At 39.1% G+C, this 25,730-nt stretch overlaps 4 protein-coding genes across 5 annotated transcripts; 1 reads left to right on the forward strand and 3 right to left on the reverse strand.

The window, feature by feature from the left end:
* Positions 1–27: 27 nt before the first annotated feature.
* On the reverse strand, positions 28–4,551 carry ing4 (inhibitor of growth family, member 4). 2 transcript variants are annotated; one of them, XM_038711152.1, is made up of 8 exons: positions 4,464–4,551; positions 3,934–4,005; positions 3,169–3,335; positions 2,927–3,041; positions 2,495–2,606; positions 2,233–2,377; positions 958–1,019; positions 28–818 (listed from the first exon to the last, which is right to left on the reverse strand). In XM_038711152.1, exons 1-8 carry the CDS (start codon positions 4,498–4,500, stop codon positions 779–781), a joined length of 750 nt encoding a protein of 249 aa, XP_038567080.1. In that variant the 5' UTR covers positions 4,501–4,551; the 3' UTR covers positions 28–778. The 2 variants fall into 2 exon arrangements, with proteins under 2 accessions (XP_038567080.1, XP_038567081.1); XM_038711153.1 differs by lacking the exon at positions 4,464–4,551 and adding an exon at positions 4,104–4,122.
* A 558-nt stretch (positions 4,552–5,109) lies between these two features.
* nop2 (NOP2 nucleolar protein homolog (yeast)) lies at positions 5,110–10,964 on the reverse strand. Its single transcript, XM_038711155.1, is given in 16 exon segments — positions 5,110–5,871; positions 5,967–6,103; positions 6,189–6,286; positions 6,427–6,549; positions 6,656–6,745; positions 6,839–6,978; positions 7,911–8,051; positions 8,179–8,266; positions 8,532–8,621; positions 9,021–9,220; positions 9,327–9,558; positions 9,849–10,174; positions 10,515–10,579; positions 10,660–10,702; positions 10,843–10,900; positions 10,902–10,964. Coding segments are annotated over 16 exon segments (2,316 nt in total). The 5' UTR covers positions 10,950–10,964; the 3' UTR covers positions 5,110–5,434.
* A 2,072-nt stretch (positions 10,965–13,036) lies between these two features.
* Positions 13,037–16,047, forward strand: emg1 (EMG1 N1-specific pseudouridine methyltransferase). Its single transcript, XM_038711157.1, has 5 exons — positions 13,037–13,186; positions 13,345–13,446; positions 14,671–14,812; positions 14,940–15,145; positions 15,590–16,047. Exons 1-5 carry the CDS (start codon positions 13,037–13,039, stop codon positions 15,701–15,703), a joined length of 714 nt encoding a protein of 237 aa, XP_038567085.1. The 3' UTR covers positions 15,704–16,047.
* A 2,427-nt stretch (positions 16,048–18,474) lies between these two features.
* kel (Kell metallo-endopeptidase (Kell blood group)) lies at positions 18,475–25,276 on the reverse strand. The gene is made up of 18 exons (XM_038711156.1): positions 25,106–25,276; positions 23,547–23,856; positions 23,161–23,451; positions 22,546–22,667; positions 21,615–21,773; positions 21,434–21,505; positions 21,132–21,320; positions 20,881–21,041; positions 20,663–20,780; positions 20,472–20,567; positions 20,284–20,382; positions 20,123–20,200; positions 19,792–19,898; positions 19,623–19,712; positions 19,454–19,521; positions 19,172–19,332; positions 19,005–19,094; positions 18,475–18,917 (listed from the first exon to the last, which is right to left on the reverse strand). The coding sequence occupies exons 1-18, from the start codon at positions 25,130–25,132 to the stop codon at positions 18,771–18,773; spliced, it is 2,385 nt and encodes a 794-aa protein (XP_038567084.1). The 5' UTR covers positions 25,133–25,276; the 3' UTR covers positions 18,475–18,770.
* Positions 25,277–25,730: the final 454 nt, after the last annotated feature.

Consider the following 25,730-nt stretch of genomic DNA (forward strand, 5'->3'; position numbering starts at 1 on the left):
GTCTAATGAAAAACAGACAAATGCAAGTTTTTTGAGGTAGTAGCTGTATTCAAATGATTGACAACACAAGCACCCCTCCCCTGTACCAATGCTTCAGCTACAGAAATGACAATACTTTTTCACAAAATTTCTTACTTTCTATACAGCACTCAATCAAATGTAAAAATGAAAATGGTTTAACTCACTACCACGTGACCAATACTGTCAGGATGCAGCATTTGTCTTAATACTTTTTTGCCCACTTGATATACTTAAAACTAGTGTTGCAAGGCTAGGCACAAGAAACTAACTATACAACAAAGCAAAAAAATGACCCATGGTCAAACTGTTTTCAGAGAAAATACTTAAATTTTGTAGTTGTACATGTGAATACAGTATAAAGTATTGTGAAGACTTGCAATTGTTAAACCATTAGGGGCAGTTGTAGTGTTTATTATTCACTCGTAAAAAAAAAATTATAATAAGTCATAATAAGAGCACCAAAGGTAACTTTAAAAAAAAAAAAAATTATTGTTAACCATTTAAAAAAAAAAATCAATATTTAAATACATTTGTAACCACTTCGCTCCTTCTCTCTCTCTCTCTCTCTCACACACACACACACACACACACACACACACTGCATCATACCCAGGCAAATTACATAAACCAAAAGAAAAAGCACCAAACGTTAAGGAAGATGAGAAACAAAAAATTCTAGTAACTAATGAAGAAATATTCTTCTAATTTTCATCATCTGATCATTGTCCACATTTTGTTCCAGGTAAACCAGCTGTTTTTATTTTCTCTTTCTGTCTTGAGAGCATCGTGGACAATACCTGCATGGCATAGATAAAAAAAACAGCAAAAACATTTAGTTGACTCATGTGACTGAGAAATAATTTACACTTTTACTGATTGCACACACACATTGAATATAGGGTAGTACATCACAACCTCCATCAATGAGTTTCTTACCATTTGCCTCTTGGTTTGGTTGTCAGGCCCACACATGCAAAATGGAACCACTCAATGGAGCACTGGAGTAAAAGTAAAAAGCGATAATGTACCTTTAGTATTCCTGCAGATGGAGCATTTAGTCTAGACAAAACCGTTCAAAATATGTAATAAAAAAACAAAATCATTCTTTTCAAGGACAGACATCACAAACTGTACATCTAGTGTGGCATCAGCTAATTAATTACTTGCTGTCATCTGTGACCTTACCTACAGAGGAAGAGGCACGAGACTGCAGGCCTCCTAAACCTCTTTGTGGTTAGCATCTAGTAAATATGTCTAAGTGAGAGGGTGTACATGTACTCTATGTACAAAAACTGATTATTGATATATAACATTATTAAAATGTCTATTTAAAAAAAAAATCATTCTTCTTCTTCCATAGTCTTAAAGTCGGCACCATAAAGGTATCTTGTTGTTGACCTTTGTGATGGCATTTAATGTTAATGTGATTTATAAATACACACATAAAATCATTGTTTGTGACAGGCCATTCACATTAAAGGTCTCATGAAATTAATAAAAGCATTTTCTGTGTTCTTAGATGAATTGTTTTAAATTCTTTATAAAGCGAAATGTCACAAAAAGGGCATTTTAGCACATATTTATACCAAAACTTCACCTTTCCTCTTTCTGTAACATGTTATCATTTTGCCTATGAATTGCTGTCTTGGAAATGAAAAATCCCTTAAAACATAATATGACTTTAAATCAATGCAACTAACCTGCAGAAGGAAAAACAAGTACAAAATCCACAAGGTACAAAACTACATATAAAACCATAAACACATTCTAGTTTGTACAAATGCCAACATCTTCTTTGTGATATATATACGTATATATATGTGTGTATATATATATATTTGTCTTGTTTACTTATATTTGCAATGCACCATGTGCAGCATGTTGTGAGCTTTCGTGACTTTTCTCCTCTTTTATTCCATCAGTTCACAACATCAGTAACAGCTTTTCCACTTCGTCCTTCTCCACCTCTTCTGTGCAACTGATTTATCATTATTTACCCACAAAACCAAAATAAAGAGCAATGTCAGTGACCTTTTTGTAGCGTTTATCTCATGTAATTTTAAATTCTCAAATCGAATCCCTCACAATATTAGGACCCACCTAAAAATCAAGTTTATTGCAGGAACATATAAAATGATGTGAGTAAATTACAATCCAAAAAGCACAACATGTGAACCCCGACTGACGCTGGGGCCATAACACAAAACTCACATCAGTGTTGTCACAGCCAATCATCTCGCCATAAGAGACCTGATGGCACAGACAGTAGGTGGGTTCGTTGGGGTCCACTGGCATGTCCAGAACATCAGATGGGTGCACATTCCCAAAGTTGGTGGTAGGGCTGCTGAATTCTCCTCTGATGATGTGGAGAAAGAATTGCAAGTGAGAATGGGAGTCAGATCATAAAACTACCTTCAAACATTAAAAGTAAACACTTGGACTTCATAAGCTGGAAAGTAGATACACAACGTACGGCTGAAGGAGTTTGACTTTCTTCTGTGCACTCTTGGGACTGCCATCTTCATCTGAACTCTTCACTTTAGATCTTGTTTTAGCAGTCTTCTTTTCCTTTTGTCGGGACTCAACTGGAATTACACAAAGGCAAGTTTATTTGTGTAGCACATTTCAATGACGAGTCAATTGAAAGTGCTTTACATAAAAGCAACATAGGGAAATAAAAAAAAACACATTTAATTACAATTTTTTTTAAATGTTTATTTTATTCAGTATACCTATATGTTCACCCATAATTCAGGCGGTTTTGTGGAATCTTCATCATATTTTTTCTGCACAATTTCTATAATGGGCGATGAATTATCAGGCTTTTGACCTACCATTGTTTTGCGTTTTTGATTTCCCACCTCTCAAAAGAAAAACATATGAAGCAAATATAACGGACACACACCTTTCTTCCCCTTACTAGATGTGGAATCATAGTCCGTGCTCTCAATCTGCTTTTCCTTCAGGTCAGCCTCAAACCGAGCCAGATCTGTGTCAAGACGTCTGATGTGTTTATCGACCTGCAGAAAATAGAACTTCAGCAGACTGACTGTGGTGCATTTTTCATTTACAATCAGCACAGTGGTTTAATTGATTGTCCAGGTTATCCCACTCATATTACAGATTAATATATAATAAGATACTCACCATCTCATAGGTCTGCATGGCCAGTTGCACCTTATCATCTCCAAACTCCTTGCATTTACTGTAAGACTGCTGAATCTGCCTCAGTATGGACAGCTTTTGCTCAGAGGAAAGAGTCCTGGCATTGGCTGTGTACTCTTTAGCCAGAGAGTCTATCTGTCCTTTCAGATCTGAAAGAGAGACAAGGAGTAAACCTCTAAAACACTGTAACTGTTAAGTCAATGTTACCAATGTGATAAAAAGTCAAAGTGTACAACGAATGCTAGGATACTGGCTACAATATTTTGTCAATTTAAAAATCACTCAAAATTTATTACCACAAGGCTATTCTTTAGAAATGTTTACAAACTGTTAGGAGGTACACTGCACTAGTAGTCTAATACAGATCAGTGGTTCCCAAACATTTTGGCTTGTGAACTCTTCAGTTGATTGAATTTACTTGAGACCCCACATCACATTAGGGCGTTGCTGTGGACATTTGCAAGCAGTTCGATCAAAGACTGACTCTACAGTCCTGAAATGTTTCATTTGAAGGATGAGTGGCCTGAAGAAGTCAAATTAACGTTATGCAGTATTTCACAAGATAAAGGCAAACATTAGAGAAGAAAAAACACATATCGTTTTGTATACCCTCAGACTTCCCTTGGGATCCTTTTCGAGGAACCACTGCATAAATCACACTGTTTAAAGATGAGACATACACCTGGCGTGGTGTGCAGAGGACATCATGATCATTTAAATTACAACTAAACAGTTCATTGTTCTCACCCTCTGTGCGTTGATCTAGATCCCTCATCAAATTGAAGTTTCTCTGCAACTCGAAGGGCAAGTTTTCTATGCCTGGCGGGGGGGGGAAACAAACAGTTTACTCCCACTTACAGTTAAATCAACATGAAAACACAGTAATAATGCAAGCAGGACAGCTAGCTTAATCATACGCGCTAGAGGATGCTCCGGCTGCCAATAAGGATAGCGCTTAAACTAGCATTCACAAGTACTGCAGTAAAGGTGCACAAACACTATTAACTCTTGCTTGTTAAGTGAATTTAAAGTAGGTTAGCACGGCCGGTACAGTATGTATGCTTTACGATCTGAAACAGCATCCTTTCTTCGCTACGGTGCAATCTCCCAGCAAATAGACTGCGCCTAAATCCGCTGACCGTTGAAAACGGTTAAAGCGGTCGGTTCCGCTCACGGGTCAGCCAGAAGCTGTATTACACAACTAAACACCAAGTATAAAACCAGTTAACCAGGTTGAAATATTGTTAACATGTTAAAACGCACAACAAACAGCTTACTGTCCAAATAATGCTCCAAATACATCCCCGCCGCCATCTTAGAAAATGTAAACAACACAGCTTCCGGTGCAAAATGGACCAGTCTAATTGGTTGTTTCCACACTCTTGACAGCACTAGCAGACTTTCCAGTGCAAATTCCCATCTAAACTTATATTTATTTTCAAGTAAAAACTCATGTAAGAAGCCCTTAAAGATTTACAGAGATTTACTAGATAAATCTAATTATTTATTCAGATTACTCAAAATTTTAATTTAAGACATTTCTTATTACATTCTGACTTATAACAATGAATCATTTAAAGTGTATGGTTAAAAGGATTAGATGAAATTGTGAATTTTTCAATTCACATGAGGACTAGTTGGAACAAAATATTCCATATAGCCTACCTTCAGCGTAGTGCTCCTAATTTCAATTGACATACATTTACATGTTAAAAAAATAGTTACTAGTCAAAATTCAATAGATATCTGAATCTGGAAGTATGACTAATTAAAACTAAATTAACAAGTCAAAATATATTTCAAATGGTGATTAGAGTTGGTCAAGTAAAAGCTATTAGATGCTATAAGTGTTTCCATAGCTGGCTTGAAAGACACCTAAAAGACAAATTAAGAATCCCACTGATGAATGAGGAATCAAGCATGTGATGAGAAAAAGCATCTTAAAAGATTTATTATGTTTTACAGATTTATGGAAGCTGTTGCACCCTGCTATTAAATCAAAAGACAAACATAATGAATATTCTGTAATACAAATAAAAAAAGGGAGACCCCAACTTCAGTGAGAACATCATACAGTTCATTTGTACATGGGCATTACAATAATATGACACATACAGTATAGCTGCTCTGGAATGACAATAGAGCACACCAATCTGAATACTCGTTTGCTGAAGGGAGGTGATCTGGGTCCGTAAGGAAGCTCTACAAAGCTCTTACGTAATCTAGTAGTTTATCACACTCTACACCATCACTCTGCTTCTTGTTTTTCCAACATGTGCTTCAACTTTCGGAATTTATTCTTTCCTATTCTGTTCTTTGCCATCTTGGGTGTTTTTGTCTTTTTGCCCTGCTTCTTCTCAAATCTGCACCCTTCCTTTTTGTCAGCCTTGGATGCTTTAGTTTCATCAGCTGTATTCACTGCGGGTTTCTTGGCCTTTGCCCCTTTCACAGTCTCTCCATCTATCTTGGCGACCTTTGCCTTTTTTGGTCCAGCTGGTAAGTCCTTTTTGCCTTTTGGCTTGATGTTTGGTCCCGTCTTGGCTGCTGTTCCGTTGGCTCGGGGATTTTTCTTTAAGTCGCCTGCCTTGCCCGGGACAATCTTCTTTGTCTTGACACTTTTGGATGGTTTCTCTTCAGGGGAGTCTGTAACAACTGTCGCCTCAGAAGCATCTGCGTTTTCTTCTTCTAAATAAATAGCACAGCACAGAAGATGAGTTCATGTTAAACAAGGTAGCTATCATGATGAAAGCTGGTATGGGGCTCATAAGAGAGAGTGTTACCTTTTCCTGCTGGTGCAGTTGGAATTACATTGGAGAATTTCTTCAGCTTGGCCACAAAAAACCCATCCATGTTGTGGGAATGAGGGTAAAATCGCCGAGTCAGTTTCAGAGAAGGATGAAATCTACGTTCTTTGAACCTAAAAAAAATAATAATAAAAATTTTAGAGTTTACAATCAGAGTACTTTTTCTTGGTGAAAAAATACATTAATCACCTTATTTACCTGGTGAAGCCTTCCTTGCCAAAGTCATGTCCAGTGGGAACTAATTTGACATTCCTTTTCTTTAAAGCGTAGTCCACCACCCATTCATTTTCCTCCACCTGGTAGAATACATTTTGATCAATACCCAAGACTTTCTGCTACTTCAGACCCTACTCAAACAACACATAATCCTAAGAATGAATGTAGAAGACATGAAACAAAACAACATTTTTTAATTAGTTGCATATCGGACACATACCATTATTGAACATGTGCAGTAGACCAGATATCCTCCCGTAGGGGACTCAGCATTGACAGAGTCAATGGCCGATAGAATCAGTTCTTTCTGCAAGTGAGCAGAGCGATGGATGTCTGCCTCGTCCTATCAGGAAATTAGAGGGTGGAGGGGAAAAAAGTATTAAACACTATTTAAAACCCAAAGTATGTATCTATACGAATGTGTACGTAAACAGTGAATGGTGTTTTACCTTACTGGTCTTCACTGCTGGATCTTTAGCGATGACTCCTGTGCCTGAGCACGGAGCATCAAGCAGCACTCTATCAAACCCACCCATTACCTGTAGGCAACATTTCAGCAGTCAGTACACTAAAACTCTAGAATAAATGTAAACCACAGAGATAATGTCCTTCTACAGATGTATGAATGTTACCTTTGGGAACTGCCTTCCATCGTAGTTGCAGACGACAGTGTTTGTAACCCCTAGACGGTGGATGTTGCCCACCACACTCTTCAGTCTTTCAGCGTTGGCGTCATTAGCAACGATCACCCCTGTATTCCTCATCAGCTGAGCTAAGGGTAGAACGTTCACATATATTGTTAATTAGATTTAATTTGCATCTGAGAAAACTATTTATTTTTGCATTTGCCTTAATATGCGTTGGTCTACATTACAACTGAAACAAGGAGTCAATAAATCGCTTAAGGCTCGTGCAGACTACATAATCGCCGTGCCGTTCACACTACACAACTTGCCGTCTTGTGACGGGAGTCTTGAAGTCGTTGTGGCGTTCACACTACGTGAGGTTTCAGGGGGTCACACACTACACTAGCTGCAAATGACTCCAAACCACATTTTGTCAAGAATTTGAAACGGGAAATGACGAGAACCTACACATGGAACAGCTGTTTGTTATTATAAAGATAGCAATTAAAAAGACAGAGGATATGGGTGAAATAATAGATTAGCACACGCAAGTAGCAGTGATCGTCTGAGCTACAGAGAGAGCTGGAGGGGAGTAAAAAGTGTTTTGTGGTGAAAAAGTAGCTGCCTGCTCTCATTGGCTGGATGTGGAGTCGGCCGACTCTTCCAGATATTTGGCATGCTAGATATATGGCTGGCGTCTGCAATGTGTCAGCAATGCATCAGGGAGCTGATTTGATGCGTCGTCCTGATCACAGCCTGATCCACGAAAAATGTATCAGCAGTTATTTTTCTATTTAAAAAATGTCAATTCACTACTTCAAGATTTTCTTTTGAATATATTTGGGTTTTGGACTGTTGGTCGGATAAAACAAGGAATTTTAAATAAGTTATGTCTGCATCCGGTAAATTATAATGGCCATTTTTCAAGACAAAAACAATCTATTAATTGAGAAAATGATCAGCAGATGAATTGATAATTAAATTATCATTAGTTGCAGCCCTAGTCTAGTTTACACAGTTTCAAACACCTCATAAAATGACTAACTTTTACACAAAGTATAACTGCAGCACATCTTACCAATATAGGTGGTCTTGCCTCCTGGAGCTGAGCTCATGTCCAACACTAACTCTCCCTCCTGTGGAGAGAGCGCCATAACTGGCAGAAAACTGGAGGCTCCTTGCAGCATATACTGACCAGACAGATACTCTGGGGTTGCACCTGTTTTCAAATATGGAAAGAATTACAGTTAAAAAGGTTGTGTGGTTCGAGTCTGCCTCAGATATTATACAATAAATATATTTAATAGCTCAAGTCAGGTCGTTGACGTGAATGTACTGAAACTCACCTACAGGTACTGAGGAGTCATAGATGACCAAACCTACTTTAGACCATTTCCCCAGTGGATCAAGGTTCACTCCTCTGTTGATCAAGGCCTAAACAAGGAATAACACATATTGATCCATTTACATTTGTAGCTCAAATCGTCGTTTTGTCTGACCATTCTTTATATGTCTGACCTATATGCCCTGCAACTTTTTTGCTACTAAACTGTAGATTTTATCAAACTCATATTTTTAATGAGTTACTTCCATGATGTTGCTAAATCCTGGAAACAAACACTAATTTAGCTTTTTAGTGAGTTGAAATTCTATGAAGCATATTTGAAAATTGACATTTGAAAATAGTGTAATAGGTAACCTGTGCAAGGTCCCGCCTCCTTGTTTTCAGTGTGTTGGTCCGAATAGTGACAGGTCTCTGAATTTCATTGGCCTCAAGGAAATCGACCAACTGTGAGCAAGAAAGAAAAATAAAAATAAACATCAATGTTTTGTTTTCACACAGTCATTTTTTTTGTCATTTAACTCAACACAATCTCAATCAGGTCTTTAACAAAAGCCACATGCTCAAACTACAGTGGAAATAGCTCGTAGTGATCAGTTACAATGACCAACTGCTTATATGGATCAAAAAGCTTGAGACAGATCATCAATCATTACTTTATATTCATGTAATATATATTAGATGGTAATCTGCATTAGAAAGAAAAAGAAAACAAATAGTTATAATAATCATCTGCTTATAGTGATCAATTTGATCCAGACAGACATGATCACTATAAAAGGATTGCACTGTAATGCAAGTCTGCACTTCAAATCAGTACTATAGGCACAAAGACAAATAACCCACTTCTGAAAGAGGGAAGATGTCCATTAATTTCTCAATGAGGAAGATGTTGTAGCTGTAATAAGTACAGAGATCCTTCTTCAGGAGAGAGAGGTACTCTGCTCTCTCTTTCCCTTCCTCCCTTTTTGCTGAGAAATTACAAAGGACATCAATGTTGTCCTTTATTCTCTGATGGATCGTCTTCAGGTCTAGAGGCAGGACACCTGAAAATGCAGTTAAAAAAAAAGATTTAGACTTCTTGCAAAACACTAACGTTTGCTGATTTAAAAGTGAGCAATCTTGTTAGAAACAAAACTGAATGTCGCTCACCTTCCTTCGCACTTTCCTCTGCCCCAGGTAGCCTAAATTCATCCACATCATCTATGTTGGTTTGTACTGTGTCTTCTTCATCCATGTCAGCATCCGATTTCTTTTCCTCATCATCTTCGTTGTCATCATCGTCGTTTTCTTCTTCATCATCGTCGTCATCTTCATCACTCCCAAGAGCCATGGTTTCCTTCAGCTTTTTCGCTTTCTTTGCTGCACGTTCGATAGGAAGAAGCTAAAAACAAGGAGTCACAGAATTATAATAACTTTATATTTACCACATTAACCACCCTTAAACTTTGAAAGATACACCCCATGATTCTGTTACAACTTCCAAGGGCACTGTTTTAACGCATCAAAAGTGAATGGGATTTTAAGTCTCTATAACAAAATCAGTGCAAATTCTCATCAAAATGCAAATTTCAACATTTGAATCACAACTTTAGTCAACTTTCCAGTCTTAACTACAGAAAACACAACAAAGTGGTGGTTGGCAAATAGTTACAGCAGAATCATTTCACTTACTTCCTCTCCATCACTTTCTTCTTTAGCTGCTTCCTCACCACTGCTGTCATCAAGTGTACCATAGTCATCAACCATTTCTTCATCATCATCATCATCATCATCATCCTCCTCCTCCTCCTCCTCTTCCTCTTCTTTCACTGCTAATTTAGAACCCTTCTTTCCTTGGTCTTTTCCTCCCTTCTTCTGCTGTTGCTGCTGCTGCTCATCCTCATCATCCTCCTCTTCCTCCCAGTGCTCATCATCACTGTCATCCTCACTTTCGGGTTCATCAATTTTGCGCTTCCTCTTTGCTGGTATCAACCATTTACTGTTCTCGTCAGTGAACCCTTTTGAAAAAAAGAAACGGACAATGAATACTATGAAATTGTTCTCTATTTAAAACAGTTCAAAGACATAATTTTTAGACAGGCACATATAACATTTCATCTTGTCCGTTTGTTGTTCCCTTAAAAAACAAGCCAGAACCTGCAAATGGTTTTACAAACAACAGATTTCTTTACAGAGCCTCGAAAAAAAACACCCACAGATCACCACATATCTTTTACAGTTGCAAGTCAAATACATACATATCCTTAAATTCGATGTAGCTGCTGGATAGTAATTATCTACACTTGTGTATACAGAAAAAAAAAATCACAACCACATTCACCTCACTGACGTAGTTACCTTTGATGGGCTGTTCCACAGCAGAATCTTTAGGCTTTTTCAAAATTTGGACTCTTTTTGCAGCTCTGTAAAATGACAATGAATGAATGAGCAACTTAGAAACAAGTAATATTATTTCATGTTATGTAATCAGTCAACCTCTTACCTTTTCCTGGATCTACTGGACATGCGTTTTGGTCCCGTTTCCTCTGCAAACAGAAAATAAACACTTTGACGAACCAGCCACAATGATGCAAAATAAAGTGGTTGTTGCTAAACTTAACAGCATAGATTTCTAGACTGAACGTGTATCTTTATAAATAGCTAATATAAAGGGAACAATAATCACCATCATTTATAAACTTGGCCAACTCTGTCTCTGCTCCTTTCTGCTTCCTGGATTTTTTTTCCAGGCCCTCTCTTCGCCTTATTGGTGGGATCCAACTTCCGACCCATGACTCCAAGCTACACAAACACCCTGAAAAGCAGAGGAAAATTATGTTTCATCCTTTCAAAGCCTGTGCAAAATGACAATATCAGTGTTTATGAACAGAGGTGACTGGGACTCATTTGGCCAGAAGCAGGAAACTGCAGAACTTCATATCAGGGAGGATCGGATGAACCGTTACATATACCTACGCATTCGCATACCCCCTGAACCAAGTGGGCCTGCAGATCATTTGTGCTAACTAGTATTGAATTGCTGAATAAACTGTGAAACAAAAGGTAATTGAACCTCTGGGTGAGAGGATGCTGCACTGTCTTATAATATGCATTATACTGATGTTTTGGTATCGTAGGCTTGTGTATATGGAATTATTATAGGGACTCTCTAAGACAGTAATGTTGTCTGTTGGTTTGGTGATTGCTTTATGGTGCACTATGAATTTCTGAAAGGACTGATAAATCTATCCATCAATCAAAGTAACAGTATGTTGTAAATTCCACAACATTCCTTAAACATTATCCTCATTTAACTAAATTATGGCTTAACCTGACCAATCACTATGTAAATCGCTTATCGCTATGTAAATACACTGTTAAAAGTGTTTGAGCAACCTACATGCATTTTGATTAGATCTCAATCAATGTAACTTAAACCAATTGTAAAAATGCACAAACAAAAATAAATAAAAGTGAGCCATGTGTTTAGAAAAACTGCCTCGGATATGACTTAGATCTTAATTCCTGTAATAAGACAACTGTCTTTCTTAACAAATTGGTAAATAAAAATTGTACTGCGAGTCCCATTACTGTCTTAGAGAGTCCCTATAATAATTCCATATACACAAGTTTGTTTGGTAGAAGACTCTTGGTAGTGATTAGAGGGAAGTAGATATCAGCTCCTGACTAACAGTTAATCAAAGATTGTCAAGAAGAGAAACTAGCAAAAAAGTCAGCACTGTCTTATTTAAATGGTGATCAAGAGCGAGGCCACAAAAGCAGTCTCACACATTACTCTCAGTTCACCATAGCTACATATATTCACTTGTACTTTCTGCTAGTTTATTGGTTTTTCATATGCATTCAACTTACATTGCAGGAGACTTATTTACCCTAAACATTAATTAACGCGTTCAAACACTTTGGCAGTTACAGAGTAATGACAGCATAAGCTGCTAGGACCATTTTTAAACAGAACATTAACTCATCTCCGCATGTCGTGTTTCCAGACAAGTCTAAGACCTCGGTTATGAACACTGTCTGAATAAGTCTTTCCTACTTAGCTCAGTAACAAGTCTTCACATACTCACCGATTAATATGTCCCTTTTTTGCCTTACTTCTGTTTGCACTGTGTACAGTAAAATGCCCACACGTGAATTTTACTTCAACACGTTGTAGAAGGAGATCCGGCGCAGAGAAATGACGGAGGGATTGTTGCGTGCACGCGCACACAAAATGACCGTTAACAGACAGTTTTTTTTTATTATTATTGTCCATAAATGTAATTATCTACATTAAAATGCGCAACATCAAGAACTTACTAGTTACTAGCCCTCCCACTCCTTCTCTTTTTAAAAAGAAAAAAAATCTTTATTAGCAAAGACAATAAACAAGGATTAATAATTGATTAATACAAATACAGACATGAACAGATCCAGGCAGCGTTTCCATACACAAACATTAAACATTATTTATTTATTTATTATGTGTACTGCTCAGTTTTCTTTTCAAATACTATAAATAAAGATTTAAAGTGACTAAATTTGGCTTTGTGGCTCATCCCAAAAGAAATCTGAAGAAATTCAGAATAATTCAAGTTTTTCCTATTGTTCCGTAGCTGGGTAAATTATTTAGTTGTTGAACCATTTTTTATAAAACAAAGATTTGTTCTTGTATGTAATGTGCCAATTAATCCAGATGAATCATCTATGTGGGGTGAAATTAGGTTTGTAAATTAACGACCAAGCTAAGGACATTTGTTTGTGGAAATCAGATAAGATTAAAAGGGAAGTTTCTCTAATTTGAACAATGCCCCCACTCATGAACGCGCACTTTTGCCGTGGCGTACACATTCTGCGACGGTCCATCCGAAGGCATCATGGCGGCTCCTAATGGGAAGAAGCGTGGTCTTGAACATTTGGACGAATATGAACCAAAACCGGCCAAACACCTCCGCAGCCTGCACGACCGTATGGCAGAGAGGAGACTAGTTGTTATTCTAGAGGGGGCTTCGTTAGAAACAGTGAAGGTAAAGCGTCAGGGTTGTGTTTGAGTGTTGTTGTGGCGTAGCCCCTAGCTGCTACAAGTGGAAGTGACATCAGAAGCCATACCTTTAAATTGGGGGTAAATATTACAATAGGTGTTGTATGTATGTAACCTCCGTTTTTCATGTTTTGTATTCTCCAGGTCGGAAAAACCTTTGAGCTGTTAAACTGTGACCAACACAAAAATATCATCGTCAAAAGTGGAAGGAATCCGGGACATATAAGACCAGATATCGCACATCAGGTAAGCGCTCGTGATAGAATAGTGTTCATAACTGCATTAATCACGTATGTCTGTAACGACCTGTAATTGAAGTGGACTGCCATTTCGTTTCAGTAAATTATTATTTGAACCAGTGAAAAGACTGAAACTTGAGCAGAGATCCAGAGGTCTAGAATGAGGCCAGTCAGCTACCTCCTGTAATCCTAAGAACGAGACCTGAAATGTAGAGTCTCACTGATATACTGGCATCATGGTCGATTTTAGCTTATCACAGATATTTTGGTATTGGCGTATATGTCAGACAAAAATGAACAAGACATGGCAATCGTGCACTTGTGTGATATATTATAGAAACTGTGTCACCATTACATAGTTTGTCCACCAGAGAACAATGACAAGTTTATTTAATAACACTATTTAAGGGATCCTTGTAAAAATATGTATTTATTATTTGTGTTTATGTTAAAAACACATATTGGCTGACATGTCCTTAGCAAGTTTTTTTTAAAACTAGCTCAATATAGATAACCTCAAAAGTCCAGTGTTGTTCGCCCTTTACTAAAAATATTGCATTGGAAGTCATTCTTGAGACCTGTAGAGACTTAAAATTTTCATGGTGCTGGTGGGTTAATGTGTTAGAGATGTACCAATTTGTTATAATGCCAAATTGTATGTTTTCAATGTATATCAGGTCTTTAAAGCAATAGCGGTATCATTAGTTTTACTACCAGTATTTGTCCAATTGCATACCTTTGTTTTGTTTTTGCCTTATTTGTCATTGCATAAAAAGACAAACTAACAAAATAATAGTAGCAGTGATGTCTGAAAATTGAAGTTAAATACCACGTGCTTATTATAGTGTATATTTTTATGATGATGATAGGATTTAAATGAAAATTGTATATTTGGTAATTTATGTTACGACCCAGCTCGTTAAGGTAATGCAGTAACAAGTGATTTGGGATTGAAATGAAGGTGGTAAAGGACAACTGAATTCCGGTTAAAGTCAAAGCGAACAGCAGGTGGTCCCAGCTCCAGAGGAACCAATCCTCGACAGGGACTTGCACAGCTAGGATTTGCATGACAGTCAGAAGCACTCAGGAACACAACAATTACTTTAAGGCATCCCGCGGCGGCCGTAACACTGTGCATTGTGTTTTTCTTATTTAAAGTTTTCAAGACATTGCCGTGATAAAGGGCCGTATAAATGACTTTTAACTTTGGTATCTTATTTCCGTTTACCAGTGTCTGCTCATGTTGATGGACAGTCCACTGAACAGGGCAGGCCTGTTGCAGGTTTACGTCCACACAGAGAAAAATGCTTTAATAGAGATCAACCCACAGACCCGCATCCCAAGAACCTTCACTCGCTTCTGTGGCCTCATGGGTAAACGACCAAAGTTGGATGTTTTCTGTGGATAAATGACATATATGTTAAGTTGAACTTTGTATAGGCAAAGTACAGAGAAGTACAAGCTCCTAATCGTTCTTTTTTCCACCCCTTCCATTTTTAGTTCAGCTGCTGCACAAGCTAAGTGTCAGGGCTGCTGATGGTCCCCAAAGGCTTCTGAAGATGATTAAAAATCCAGTGTCTGACCACCTGCCTCCTGGCTGCCCACGCATAGCCACCTCCTTCTCTGCTGGAGAGGCTGTCTGCCCCCGGACTTTAGTGCCAGAGGGACCGGCTGCAGTGGTGATTGGAGCGTTTGCACATGGAGCGGTGAGAAATGGCTCTAGATGGTAGCTGATTCACTGCTTTAGGGGACCAGTGTGTAGGATTTAGTGGCATCTAGCGGTGACTGAATACCCCCACCCCCTTTCCAAGCATGCAGCCTTCAGGTAACGTAAAAAAAAAGCATGAAAGGCCATCTCTAGAGCCAGTGTTTAGTTTGTCCATTCTGGGTTGGAGTAGAAACATGGTAGTGCAACATTGCAGGCTGCATTGGAAGAAAGCTCACTCCCTATGTAGTTCATATCTACATAGGGAGCAAGGCTTCATTCTAAGCAAATGAAAACACAACAATGCTTAGTTTCAGGTGATTATACACTAATGACATAACATAATTACAGAGTATTATATTCCATTTCTGCCTATACATCCCCCTAAATCCTATGCACTGGTCCTGTGTCAAATATCTGTCACTGATATGTTTGTCCTCATTAGGTGAATGTGGACTACACAGAGAAGACAGTGTCCATCAGTAACTACCCCCTCTCTGCAGCACTGACCTGTGCCAAGATGTGCTCTGCCTTCGAAGAAGTGTGGGGTGTCCTGTGACAGTCAGTCAGTCAGTGAACTACTGAGGTTGACCCGGCAGTGACAGTAGAGTACATGGACATTTTGTAATGGACTCGGAATGGATATGACACAAACGTTGGGATGAAAGTCTATTTCTACAGTGATGCCGTGTGGACTACAGACATGTATCCTGTTATACACTGTATGTGTATACTTGTATGATGGCATTGGGCCACCATGCGGAGCATACATAGGTTTCTGTACCCAGTGTTCCCTTTTCATGTAGAAGCATGGCTGTTTTTTATACCATTATCAATTGTACCAATTACGGAGTTTTGGATTATCAGTCAAAGCAGTTACATTAAAATATGACAAAATAATGAGTTATTTTGTTTCATGTAGTCTGAGAAGAGTTCACAGAAGGAAATGAGATGCACGGTGGAGACTAAAAATATTATGAGATGATAAATTATTTTTATTAATTATTTATTAATTTCCCTGAGAATGTAGAATCTTAAGTGTAAAAAGACATTTTCAATACAGCTAAATCAAAAGAAAATCAATACAATTTCATGTTGCTAGAGAGGTTTATTACAGCTCACCATAAATTAATCCAAATACTAACTCTAATAGTATGCTCTTCTCCTGGCAACCTGACGCAGCGGTCTTGTTTTAGGAAGCCTCCGTCTTGGAGGCTGTCTTTTCCGGGAAGATTTATACGGATGTTGGTTTTGGTTTCGTTGACGTCTTTGAGCCTTCCTTGGTGCCTTGCGAACCTGTGCTGCCTGGTTAGTTGCAGACCCGCGTTTCTTCCCTGCTGGCTTTGGCGATTTTCTTGCTTTGGGTGTCTTCATTCTTGGTTTGTGCGATTTGGCTGCTGGTTTACGTGTTTTGGCTGTTTGTTTATTTGATTTGGCTGCAGGTTTATTAGTCTTAGCTGTTTGTTTGTACGATTTGGCTGATGGTTTACGAGTCTTGGCTGTTAGTTTGTTTGATTTGGCTGCTGCTGCTTTTTGTGTTTTGCCTTTTGTTTTTGGACTCTTTCTGGCTTGTCTCTGTAGCTTTTCTGCTCCTTTGGGGGAATTGCTGGCTGTTTTACGCCGCCTCAGATCCCCTTTTGGTTCCGGGGATTTCACACTTCTTGTCCTTACTCGCTTTGTGTCTTTTTGTTTCTGGTTTATGTAGAAAATAAAGGATTGAAAATTACAGGCAATTTTAGATTATTGTTGATAAGACAAACCTGTTGTCTCTAACTTGCACATTGAATTGTAGAAGTCAGGTCAACACTGACATGGGGAAGAAGGAAGAAAGGTGCTACTGCTCTCAGTAGATTTAAACTTTGTTATTCTACTATATATATATACAGTGTTCTACTTTTGGCCACATACCAACTAACTATATGTATAACACAGAATATAAGTATACAGAGAATTGCAGCAGCAGTGTTGTATGACCCCTTAACTAAGCCCAGGAAAACATGTTACTAAATTATATAGGCTAGGTTATTTTACCTTATTGTTGAGTCTGAATGACACATTTCTTGTAGTTTGTACAAGTGTCTTGTTAATCAGCCTGTTGGTCACCACGTTCACCTGCCTGCTGTTCTTGGTGACATCGTAGCCTCCAGCAGCCAGCGTCTGCTTGAGCTCTGCCATAGTGATGCCACCTTGATTTTTGTACTGAGAAACCACACTGAGGATGAGCGGGGAGACATGAGGTGAGGCTTGCTTTGCAGTGTTGGTCTTGGGTGCATTCTCTGCCTCAGTTTGAATCTGAAGCTTGAAAAGGCGAACAGGAGTCGCTGAGAGATCAGAGAAGAGAAGGTTGTGAAACATTCCCAAAAAGTAAAGTAAATCAAATAAAGGATATAAGAATACAGAATTTGTGTCTTGTTCCAAGGACCTAACGTTAATTCAAGTCATGGCTTTTCTCATATGATACATGTAAGTTAAATAGTCACTGAATGGGATAACATTGAAATATTAATGTAACGTTAACTATATTTGATTTGATATACTTCAAACGCTGTGTATTTTTTCTTAATTCCTTTATTTGTCTTAATTGAGAAAAGATTTCGGTCTAAAATCTCCCAAACACACCCATCTGCATTATGAAGTGATCATAATTTATGGGTCCCCCCAGTTTTGTTTTCTCCCCCAAGCTAGCTTAAATATTGGCTTTGAAATACTTGAAACAAGATAAACTGTGCATTTGTGAACTCTTAACGCGATCTTGAAGTGCCCTTAAGTTTGAAAATTGGTTTGATTAGATAGCTACATTTAAGTTAGCTGAAAGCGCAGTAGCTGTTACTCACATGGCAGAGAAAGCTTTCCTGTTACCGTGGGATTCTCCTGGTCCTGGATGGCTCGCTTCAGTAGTCGGCCCAAACGCTTGGCTCCTGCCTTTCCAAGACCTTTCCCAGTCTGAGTTTTAGTAGGTCTCATTATTTGTTTAATCACCTTCAAATGTGTATTTTCTTTTGCTTTAATGTTGATATTAGCATTTCCCTGTGCGGCCCTGGGTGAGGCCTTTTCGGCTTTGACTTTCCTTCGCATTTTTGCTGTTTGTTAGCCTATTTCATATTTCAGACAGAAACGTGAAACCCCCCCAGCTGATTGATGGGAAGTTTAAAAGCCATAAATGGTCACTTTTACTTTTGTGAATTTAAAAACAAAACAGTTCTTTAGTTGCTATGTAACTGCTGGTCCAGAACCTAAGAGACCAAACCAAACTGTAAGTTAGCTCATTTAAAAGTAATCGTTTTTTTTTTTTTACCTTTGCAGTATATAAAGTGAAATATAAAGTCAAAATAGTTGTTAAAATGTTTATTTTATTTACACAAATACTTAAGATCTTGTGCAATCTACGGAAATGCAAGCATGTCTTAACAATAACTACAAAAAAATGTCAGTGTTTTCTTGGCTTTTTACATACTGGTGGTACTCCCACCATACTTATCTGTTATAGAAACAATCTTTATTCAAACAACAGTTTGTCAACATCCACAGTGTGCTTAATTTATACAGCACCAAGTAGATGGTTTGCCAGACAATCAATAATAATCAGTAACTACAAAAACAACCCACTGGTCTTCAGAGGAGTGCTGTCAGCATGCCTGTAATGGATGCTGCTGGGTTTTATTGAAGCACTGTAGACTTGTAGGGCACAGATCAGATTTAGCACAAATGACTGTAATCAGGAAGGAGGGCTCCAAGGGCATAAGTTCCCGGTATGGGTCTGAGTCACAGTTAACCTAGAAAAGAATAGATTAAAAGACATGGGATCAGAAGTTGAGAGGCAAAGAGATAAAAGTTGAAACCTAATAATAGAAGCACAGTACCTGAGAAAAAGATGTGAGAAACAGACGAGTGTGCGACAGTCCTGACATGGAAGTGTCACTCGGGTGGTTCTTTAGAGTCTGATGGTAAGCCTGAGGAGCAAAATATGGATGTATAAGCTTAATGTTGTCGTGCACACAGAGGCTGAAGGCTGAAGATGGCTGCTCACCTGCAGTGCTATCTGCAATGCAGAATACTGCACCCACACCTCCTGCAGCTGCGATGCTGAGAGAGAAGACACTCCATCTCGGCCTGTTTTTTCTGTCACAGTGAGGTAGTGAGCCCACACACATTCCCCCACAGAATGCACTGTCTCACTCTGAGCGTAAACTACACCACAACACAGAGAATGATATAATGCATTTAACAGTAGGATTAAGGTAATGTACTTAAATGTTAAACATGATGTCAATCACAATTTGTAAGTGAGGGACAAATGTGAGTCTCTTACTGTCCGGCAGAATCAGATGGAGGAGATCTTTGGCGATAAGGAAACCCATTACACCATAATTCATTGCCCTGTTAAAAAATAAAAACAAAGCATGCACTATAATGTTCAATGGTAGCTCTAATATGAAAAACCATAACAATTATTTTAATTTAATCACTGTACACTTTACCTAGGATAGGTAGGATGGAAGTGTGAAGGGACAAACATTCCCATGGGAAAGAGGAGCTCATCACCCAGGAGAAAAGGTGTGACAGACAAACTAAAAAAAAATGAGAAAAGATTAAGTGTTCATAACATTCATATTTCTCAACTTTTGAAGAACAGAGACAGACACTTACACATCAGGCTCCTCAGTCAGCTCAGTCAAGAGTTGACTACGTCTCTTTTGCCATAAGGACAGTAGCTGGACGTAGTTGGAGAAGAAGTTACTTGTGCTGACTGTCACCTGGAAACATACAGGTATTAGAGTCAGCGGTGTTCTTTGTTTTCAGCTATACTTCCCTTAGCTGTTGCAAATAAAGACCACATCCATTAAAGGGGTGGACTCTCAGTTTCGGAAAGCATTAGACAAAAAGTTGAGGGTTAAACTCACTGGGAAAAGAGGATTAACTAGGGCATCAAATATTTATACACCTACTCCGTTAGAGCCAATGGAGGTCTGTAATGTACCTTGGAAAAAAGCAGGTCAAGCTCAGCCTCACTAGAAATCTCTTTTGTTGTCCAAAGTCTCGGAATTAAAGACTGAACCTGGAGGAAGACAAGCCTTTATTTATATCAAAATGCAGTTCAAAAAGACAAAATACAATAACATTTCTTGCTTCACATGTTACCTTTTTCATGACAAACTGGATAGACTTCTGATCTGTCCACTTGAGTTCATTTAATTTCAACTTGAATGAGGAAAAGATATTTTGAATAATCTCCTCTGCCTGTTGAACAATAAATACACTCCATATCAGCCTTATTAATTCACTGCTTTTATTAATCATGTACCCAAATCCCCATGATTTGTACTTACCTCTCTGTGTGCTGTCCTTTCATTGAGAAGTTCTCTAAGAACTAAGTCAAATCCTCTCTCGGTCTCTAACACACAGTGTTTCCAGCGAGGGGCTATCTGGTAAAGAGGTCCATAATGAAGATGTGACTCAACAAACCAACACATAGGTGTCATCTTTTCGAATAAGTACAGTGAACACAGTGTCGACTCACCCCTTCAGTGTTACCCAGAGCCACAGACAAATTCTTCGCTGTTTCAGAAAACTTGGAGTCTAGAGCAGGCATTAGGGTGTGCAGCAGATTGAGGACCATGTAAGTATGAAGGGGGGCACTGAGAGTGGAATCAAATGTGGCAACACAAGGTGAAAAAAGAAAAAAATCAGAAGTCAATGCATATTTGATTGTGGGTTGTTTTGTGTCACTTACATTACCTGGTGCTCAGCTCATGCCTGTCCAGCCATTTGCCAATGATGCGGGACATTTGCACAATGTAGGGTAAGTTATGCAGAAGGACATGATCATCGGCAATGAGGGGCAAGGGATGGAAAGCAGCCTGCAGACAGCCCAACCAATCAATAGCAGGGGCCTGGCTCTATTGGCATAATCACATAAAAAAAAATTTTATTACATCGGATTTAGACACTTTGTTTTAATAGCAACTATGATAGTCCCCCTCCGGTACCTGTAGCTCTTTGATGGTCATGCGCTGAAAGAGCTGCCTTTTTGACAGGCGATAGTCCAGAGGTGCAGAAGCCACAGCGAGCTCAGAGGACAGAGAGATGAACATGCCCACATGTCTCATACTGGTGCTGGGCGGGGCGCCCAAAAGGGCCAGGTAACTATAACATGATGCCAAGAAGGGACGTAGCGTCTGGATGTAAAGAGACAGGAGAATGATAAAGGAATGCATTAGTGGCATTGATGAGTATTGTATTCATTAAAAGATATTTCTTCAATCAATAGAGGTCTGGCTAAGTCATCCACCTGAGTTTTAGCTTCAGACTTCTGTGTCTTGCTGTTCCATTCAATCGGGATCAATAGATCTGGCTGGTCAATCTGTTGACAAAAAGGAGACTTGGGTTAAAGCAATAACAAAGCCTACTTTTCATTGGCAGTGCTCCCACCAGCATGTTATGATCTACAAATTATCCTAAGGGGTACTGGCCTGTATGTATCTTTTAGTTGTTCCCTGGGCAATTTCATTTGGGTCTTTGCCCACATAGAGGTTAAAGAATGGAAAGGTGGTGTAGTCTCTCATCAGCAGGCTAAGGGTGGAGTTGAAGTCAGTCTGATTCCACTGGCCTGATACTGCCCAGCCTCCCAACTGCATACAGAGAGAGATAGAGACAGACGTTAAACTTTAAAAACGGATTAAGAGAGTGGGCCACAGATATTAAAATGAAAAGAACAACTTTCAACATGTGTCCTTAAAAAAATGCATCGCCAATCTGACACAATCAGCAACAAAAATGTGACATTCTGGTTTAAAGTATCTTTGTCAAGCAGGAAAAACAAGTGCTAGCCCCACTTGAGCTAATGTCAACATGCTAACATACTGATTATACCTGCTAAACATCAGCATGTTAGCTTTGCCTATTCAGGACCCTTTTACAGGGTTCTCCTTTGAAAACGAATAAACCAACCCTTACAAAGTCGGCTAAGTTTTAGCGTTGGCATTAGCTTTCACTAGCTTGCTGTAGCTGATATAATCTGGTAGAGATGGTCAGTAGTATACTGTTTATACAATACAAGCATCTTCAGCAATTAGGAATAAACACAAAGTACAGCTGTGGTTGATGGGAACGGCATTAGTTTTAGCAGCAATGTGGTCATAAACCAAAGTGTTGGACAAATTGGAATTTTGACCTGATGATGGCACTAGAGGAAAGGTTAAGCAAAAGTGATTACAGTTCATTCTGAGGGCGGCATGACTGTATAGTAAATTTCATGTCAATCCATCAAACAGTTATGCTGTGTATAATTAATTCCCCCCAACCTATAAAGACAGATGATAAGGGAACATTGCATTTGAGAACCTTTATTTTGGGATTTATCTGCCAACTGACCACATTTGTAACGGCATAGCATTATCTCACTTTCTGGATGAGTGTGAGGAAGGGCTCTGCTCCAGCAGTGTCTATGGATTTGGTGTCCAAACAGGAATGGTAGAATCCTTTGGTCTTCTGCACTGCTGTACTACCTGGTCTGTCGTTTGATTCTGATTCAAGAAAAACACAATTCAGACAATACATTGATATAACATACACTCTCTTGTACAGAAATATAATTTGATAAAGAAATACAGTACAGAATGGTGAAGAGGTCTGCAAGCCCATTGGGACCTGACAAGTCCTGAAACACTGATTCGAGCTGGGCTCTGACCTTTTTTTCTCTTTTTTTGGTTAGACCAGGCTCTGGTCAGACTCATTTATCATTATTTTTATGTTTCTCTGTAATGTACAGTCGGTATTAATATTTGTGGGTATAATTGTCAGTGGCCTTGGTAGTTATGTTTGAGGCCTATAATACTGTAAATGTACCTCTTAGTAGCGTGTGTACATGTGTTTGTTTGCGTGTATCAGAGAAAACTTAAAGTGATAGTGGTGTCAGGCTCAGGATAAAAGATTGCAGACTTTGTGGGGCTGGAGCCAGGCTAGTGCAGGGCTCTAGAGTGGTGCACATCAGAAGACATTTTGGTTGCAGACTCCTACCTAAAATCTCCTTGAGATACTGCAGCAGCACCGTTTTTCTATCCACTATTTTCTGCTCTATCAGTCCTCTGTCTTGACTTTGTCCTCTCCTCTCTGGCCACTCGGCCTTTTCCTTCTGGTTCTGTGGATGTCCAGGGATGCCCTGACCTCTTTGTCTCCCTCCACTGTCTGGTGAAAGTCTGTCAGAGCCACATGTGAACAAGAAGTAATCACAGGGCTGCTTGAAGGGATCAGCAGACATGGACAGACGGGTCGAGGCCCACTGACAGGCCGGGGAGAGACATGGAGTCTCTATAGGAGAGAGTGAAAGGAGAGTTAGACAAAATAGCACATTCTGAATTTATTTTGTCATGTTGTTGTGCCGTTGTATTTCTCTGGAGGCCTACCAGTGCCTGCCTGGTTATTGCTCCTAGTTTGAAGATTCTGATGAATATAGTAAATGATTCCCAGAATGGCGCCACATAAAGATAACCCAAAAAGAAATAAAAGAAGCAGCCTTCGATGGTTTATCCAGACTGGCTTTACTTGGTGCTGGTGCTCGGGGTTAGACTCTGACAGCTGTAGGTCAGGCTGGATCTGCGCTTGTTGATGGGTTTCAGGAGTATCCCGGCTTGGAAGTGGCAGCTGCAACAGAGGTGGAGGCTGAAGCCGCCTCTCAGGTTCTGGCTGTGACGATGGTTGGATTGAAAGCTGAGGCTGGAAGTGAGCAAGTGAAACAAAAATGAAACTGGGTCAACTAAAATACTTTAACATTTTTGGAAATACATATTTTTACACAGTTGCTCTCATAGTGTTTTCTAAAAGTAGGAAAATTGAAATTTACACAATTTGATGTTGACAATCCAGGATGAGCATTCATACAAGCCCATTGCAGAAATTTTGTGTGGCTGAGTGTTTTTTATTAATCATTTATCATTTGACGCCTTAGATTTGTCTTTCAACCCCTAGGGGGTCCACATCCCCAGGTTGGGAGCTACTGATGTAGCCCATTTACCCTTTACTTAGTGACTGTCATACATACATATTAAACATCAGGCTATGTCGTCATAAATCATCACATAAACATTGCAATTGATAAGCCATGTAAAAAGTGGGAATGTCCCATCACAGCTCTTTAGTAGACCTGGGCCCACAACACTTCCACAAGACTCAACAGTGATTCCTTGGATCCCAGAACCCCCTGACCACCCATCTCTCCCCAAACACATCTATTGTTAACATCTGATCACAACTTGAGTAATTTACACACGCTCTGAACAAGAGGCTTCTCAATATTTCTTAAAAGAACCACTGGGGAATTTCTGTTTTCTCTGCTTTCAGCAACAAACACTGCTGCCTTGTAAGAACACACTCAGTTCAGAGACTAAATTTTGCCATCAGACATTTACAAGAGCTGCCACATAATAAGAAAGTTATTACAAAGTGAATAGTCATGTGTTTCAAACCATTGCACTAGCATAAACAGCATAACTATATACTTCAGTATCTCCAGTGATATATGATTTATTATTCTAATATTACTTTACAGTAAAATCATACTGCATGTTCAGGATTTGATATTTTTCTACATAGTCGATAGAGATTTGGTTTAGTGAGCCCACACAAAAACACAAGCCCTCACATGCGTGTAGACAAGTGAAATAATGTTGATATCATTCTTACTGACCAGCAGCTTGTCTGTGTACAGCAAGTTTTCTGTCTTGTGCTGAAAACTAGAAAATGCTGATTTATTTTATTTATCTTGGCATCCAGCATTGTAGGCAACACAATTTAGGCATTGTACAGACTGTACTCCAAAACCAGAAAATTTGAATAATGGAATTTCCCAGCAGCACAGATGGCTCTGCTCCAGTTTCCAGAAACAAAAACACATTAGCCTCATTGCCATGTGAACATAGTAAACATAACAACATAGTCAACTTTGTCTTTTTGGAAAAGATCCTACCTCAAGGTCTATAGGAGTTTCACTCATTCTTAGTGTATGGATATCTTGCTCTGCGTTTCTCCAGCGTGTTGCATCCTCTGTTTTTTACATTTGATGTTTCACATGTGTTCCCTCCTCCTGGTGTCCCTCCGTCAAACAGCTGTCATCGCAGCTCTATCTCTTTTCATCACTCACTTCTCTCCTCATCTGAGACACTGATAAAACAACTCTGCAGGCTACGTCTTGCTCTCCTCTCCAGTACACAGATAATCAAGCAAAGACTATGGTTCTTCTCTGGGACTCGCATTTGGACGTTTTGTGGTTTGTGAACCCACTTAGAAACTAAACATCCAGACCTTAACTTGTGTTTTCACCATCCCTCATGTCGGTCTACCGTTTCAAAGGCTTGAGAACAGAAGGCTGGGACTGGCAAGTGAAGGCCAACGACTTGCTTTTGCTTATACATTGTTACATTAAATTGAATGAGGGCTAGCACTTCCTGGAAAGTAAACACTCTTAGATGCACATGCACACGTCCGCTGTCGTCATTATCAGTGCAACACATGGCTGTTAAAAACTGATAGAGCAGTTTTCCTGGAGGTCATATAGTCAGTGTAGCACATTATTGAGAGTCTGGGAGGACACA

This window comes from Micropterus salmoides, unplaced genomic scaffold (genome assembly GCF_014851395.1).
Source record: "Micropterus salmoides isolate LMB-PRFRI ecotype aquatic unplaced genomic scaffold, ASM1485139v1 Ms_hic_scaffold_11, whole genome shotgun sequence".
Classification (NCBI taxonomy): Eukaryota; Metazoa; Chordata; class Actinopteri; order Centrarchiformes; family Centrarchidae; genus Micropterus; species Micropterus salmoides.

What these genes read in the sequence shown, in the direction of transcription:
- ing4 (XM_038711152.1), bottom strand. Translation starts at nt 4,500, where the DNA reads ATGGCGGCGGGGATGTATTTGGAGCATTATTTGGACA. An exon ending in TTTGGAGCATTATTTGGACA is followed by an intron (nt 4,006 to 4,463) that starts GTAAGCTGTTTG and finishes CCCCCCCGCCAG; the next exon opens with GCATAGAAAACTTGCCCTTC. An exon ending in AAAGTCAAACTCCTTCAGCC is followed by an intron (nt 2,378 to 2,494) that starts GTACGTTGTGTA and finishes CCACATCATCAG; the next exon opens with AGGAGAATTCAGCAGCCCTA.
- emg1 (XM_038711157.1), top strand. Translation starts at nt 13,037, where the DNA reads ATGGCGGCTCCTAATGGGAAGAAGCGTGGTCTTGAACATTTGGACGAA. An exon ending in CTTCGTTAGAAACAGTGAAG is followed by an intron (nt 13,187 to 13,344) that starts GTAAAGCGTCAG and finishes TGTATTCTCCAG; the next exon opens with GTCGGAAAAACCTTTGAGCT. An exon ending in TCGCTTCTGTGGCCTCATGG is followed by an intron (nt 14,813 to 14,939) that starts GTAAACGACCAA and finishes TTCCATTTTTAG; the next exon opens with TTCAGCTGCTGCACAAGCTA.
- kel (XM_038711156.1), bottom strand. Translation starts at nt 25,132, where the DNA reads ATGAGTGAAACTCCTATAGACCTTGAG. An exon ending in GTATCTCAAGGAGATTTTAG is followed by an intron (nt 22,668 to 23,160) that starts GTAGGAGTCTGC and finishes TTCTTGAATCAG; the next exon opens with AATCAAACGACAGACCAGGT. An exon ending in CCATCTGATTCTGCCGGACA is followed by an intron (nt 19,333 to 19,453) that starts GTAAGAGACTCA and finishes GTTGTGGTGTAG; the next exon opens with TTTACGCTCAGAGTGAGACA.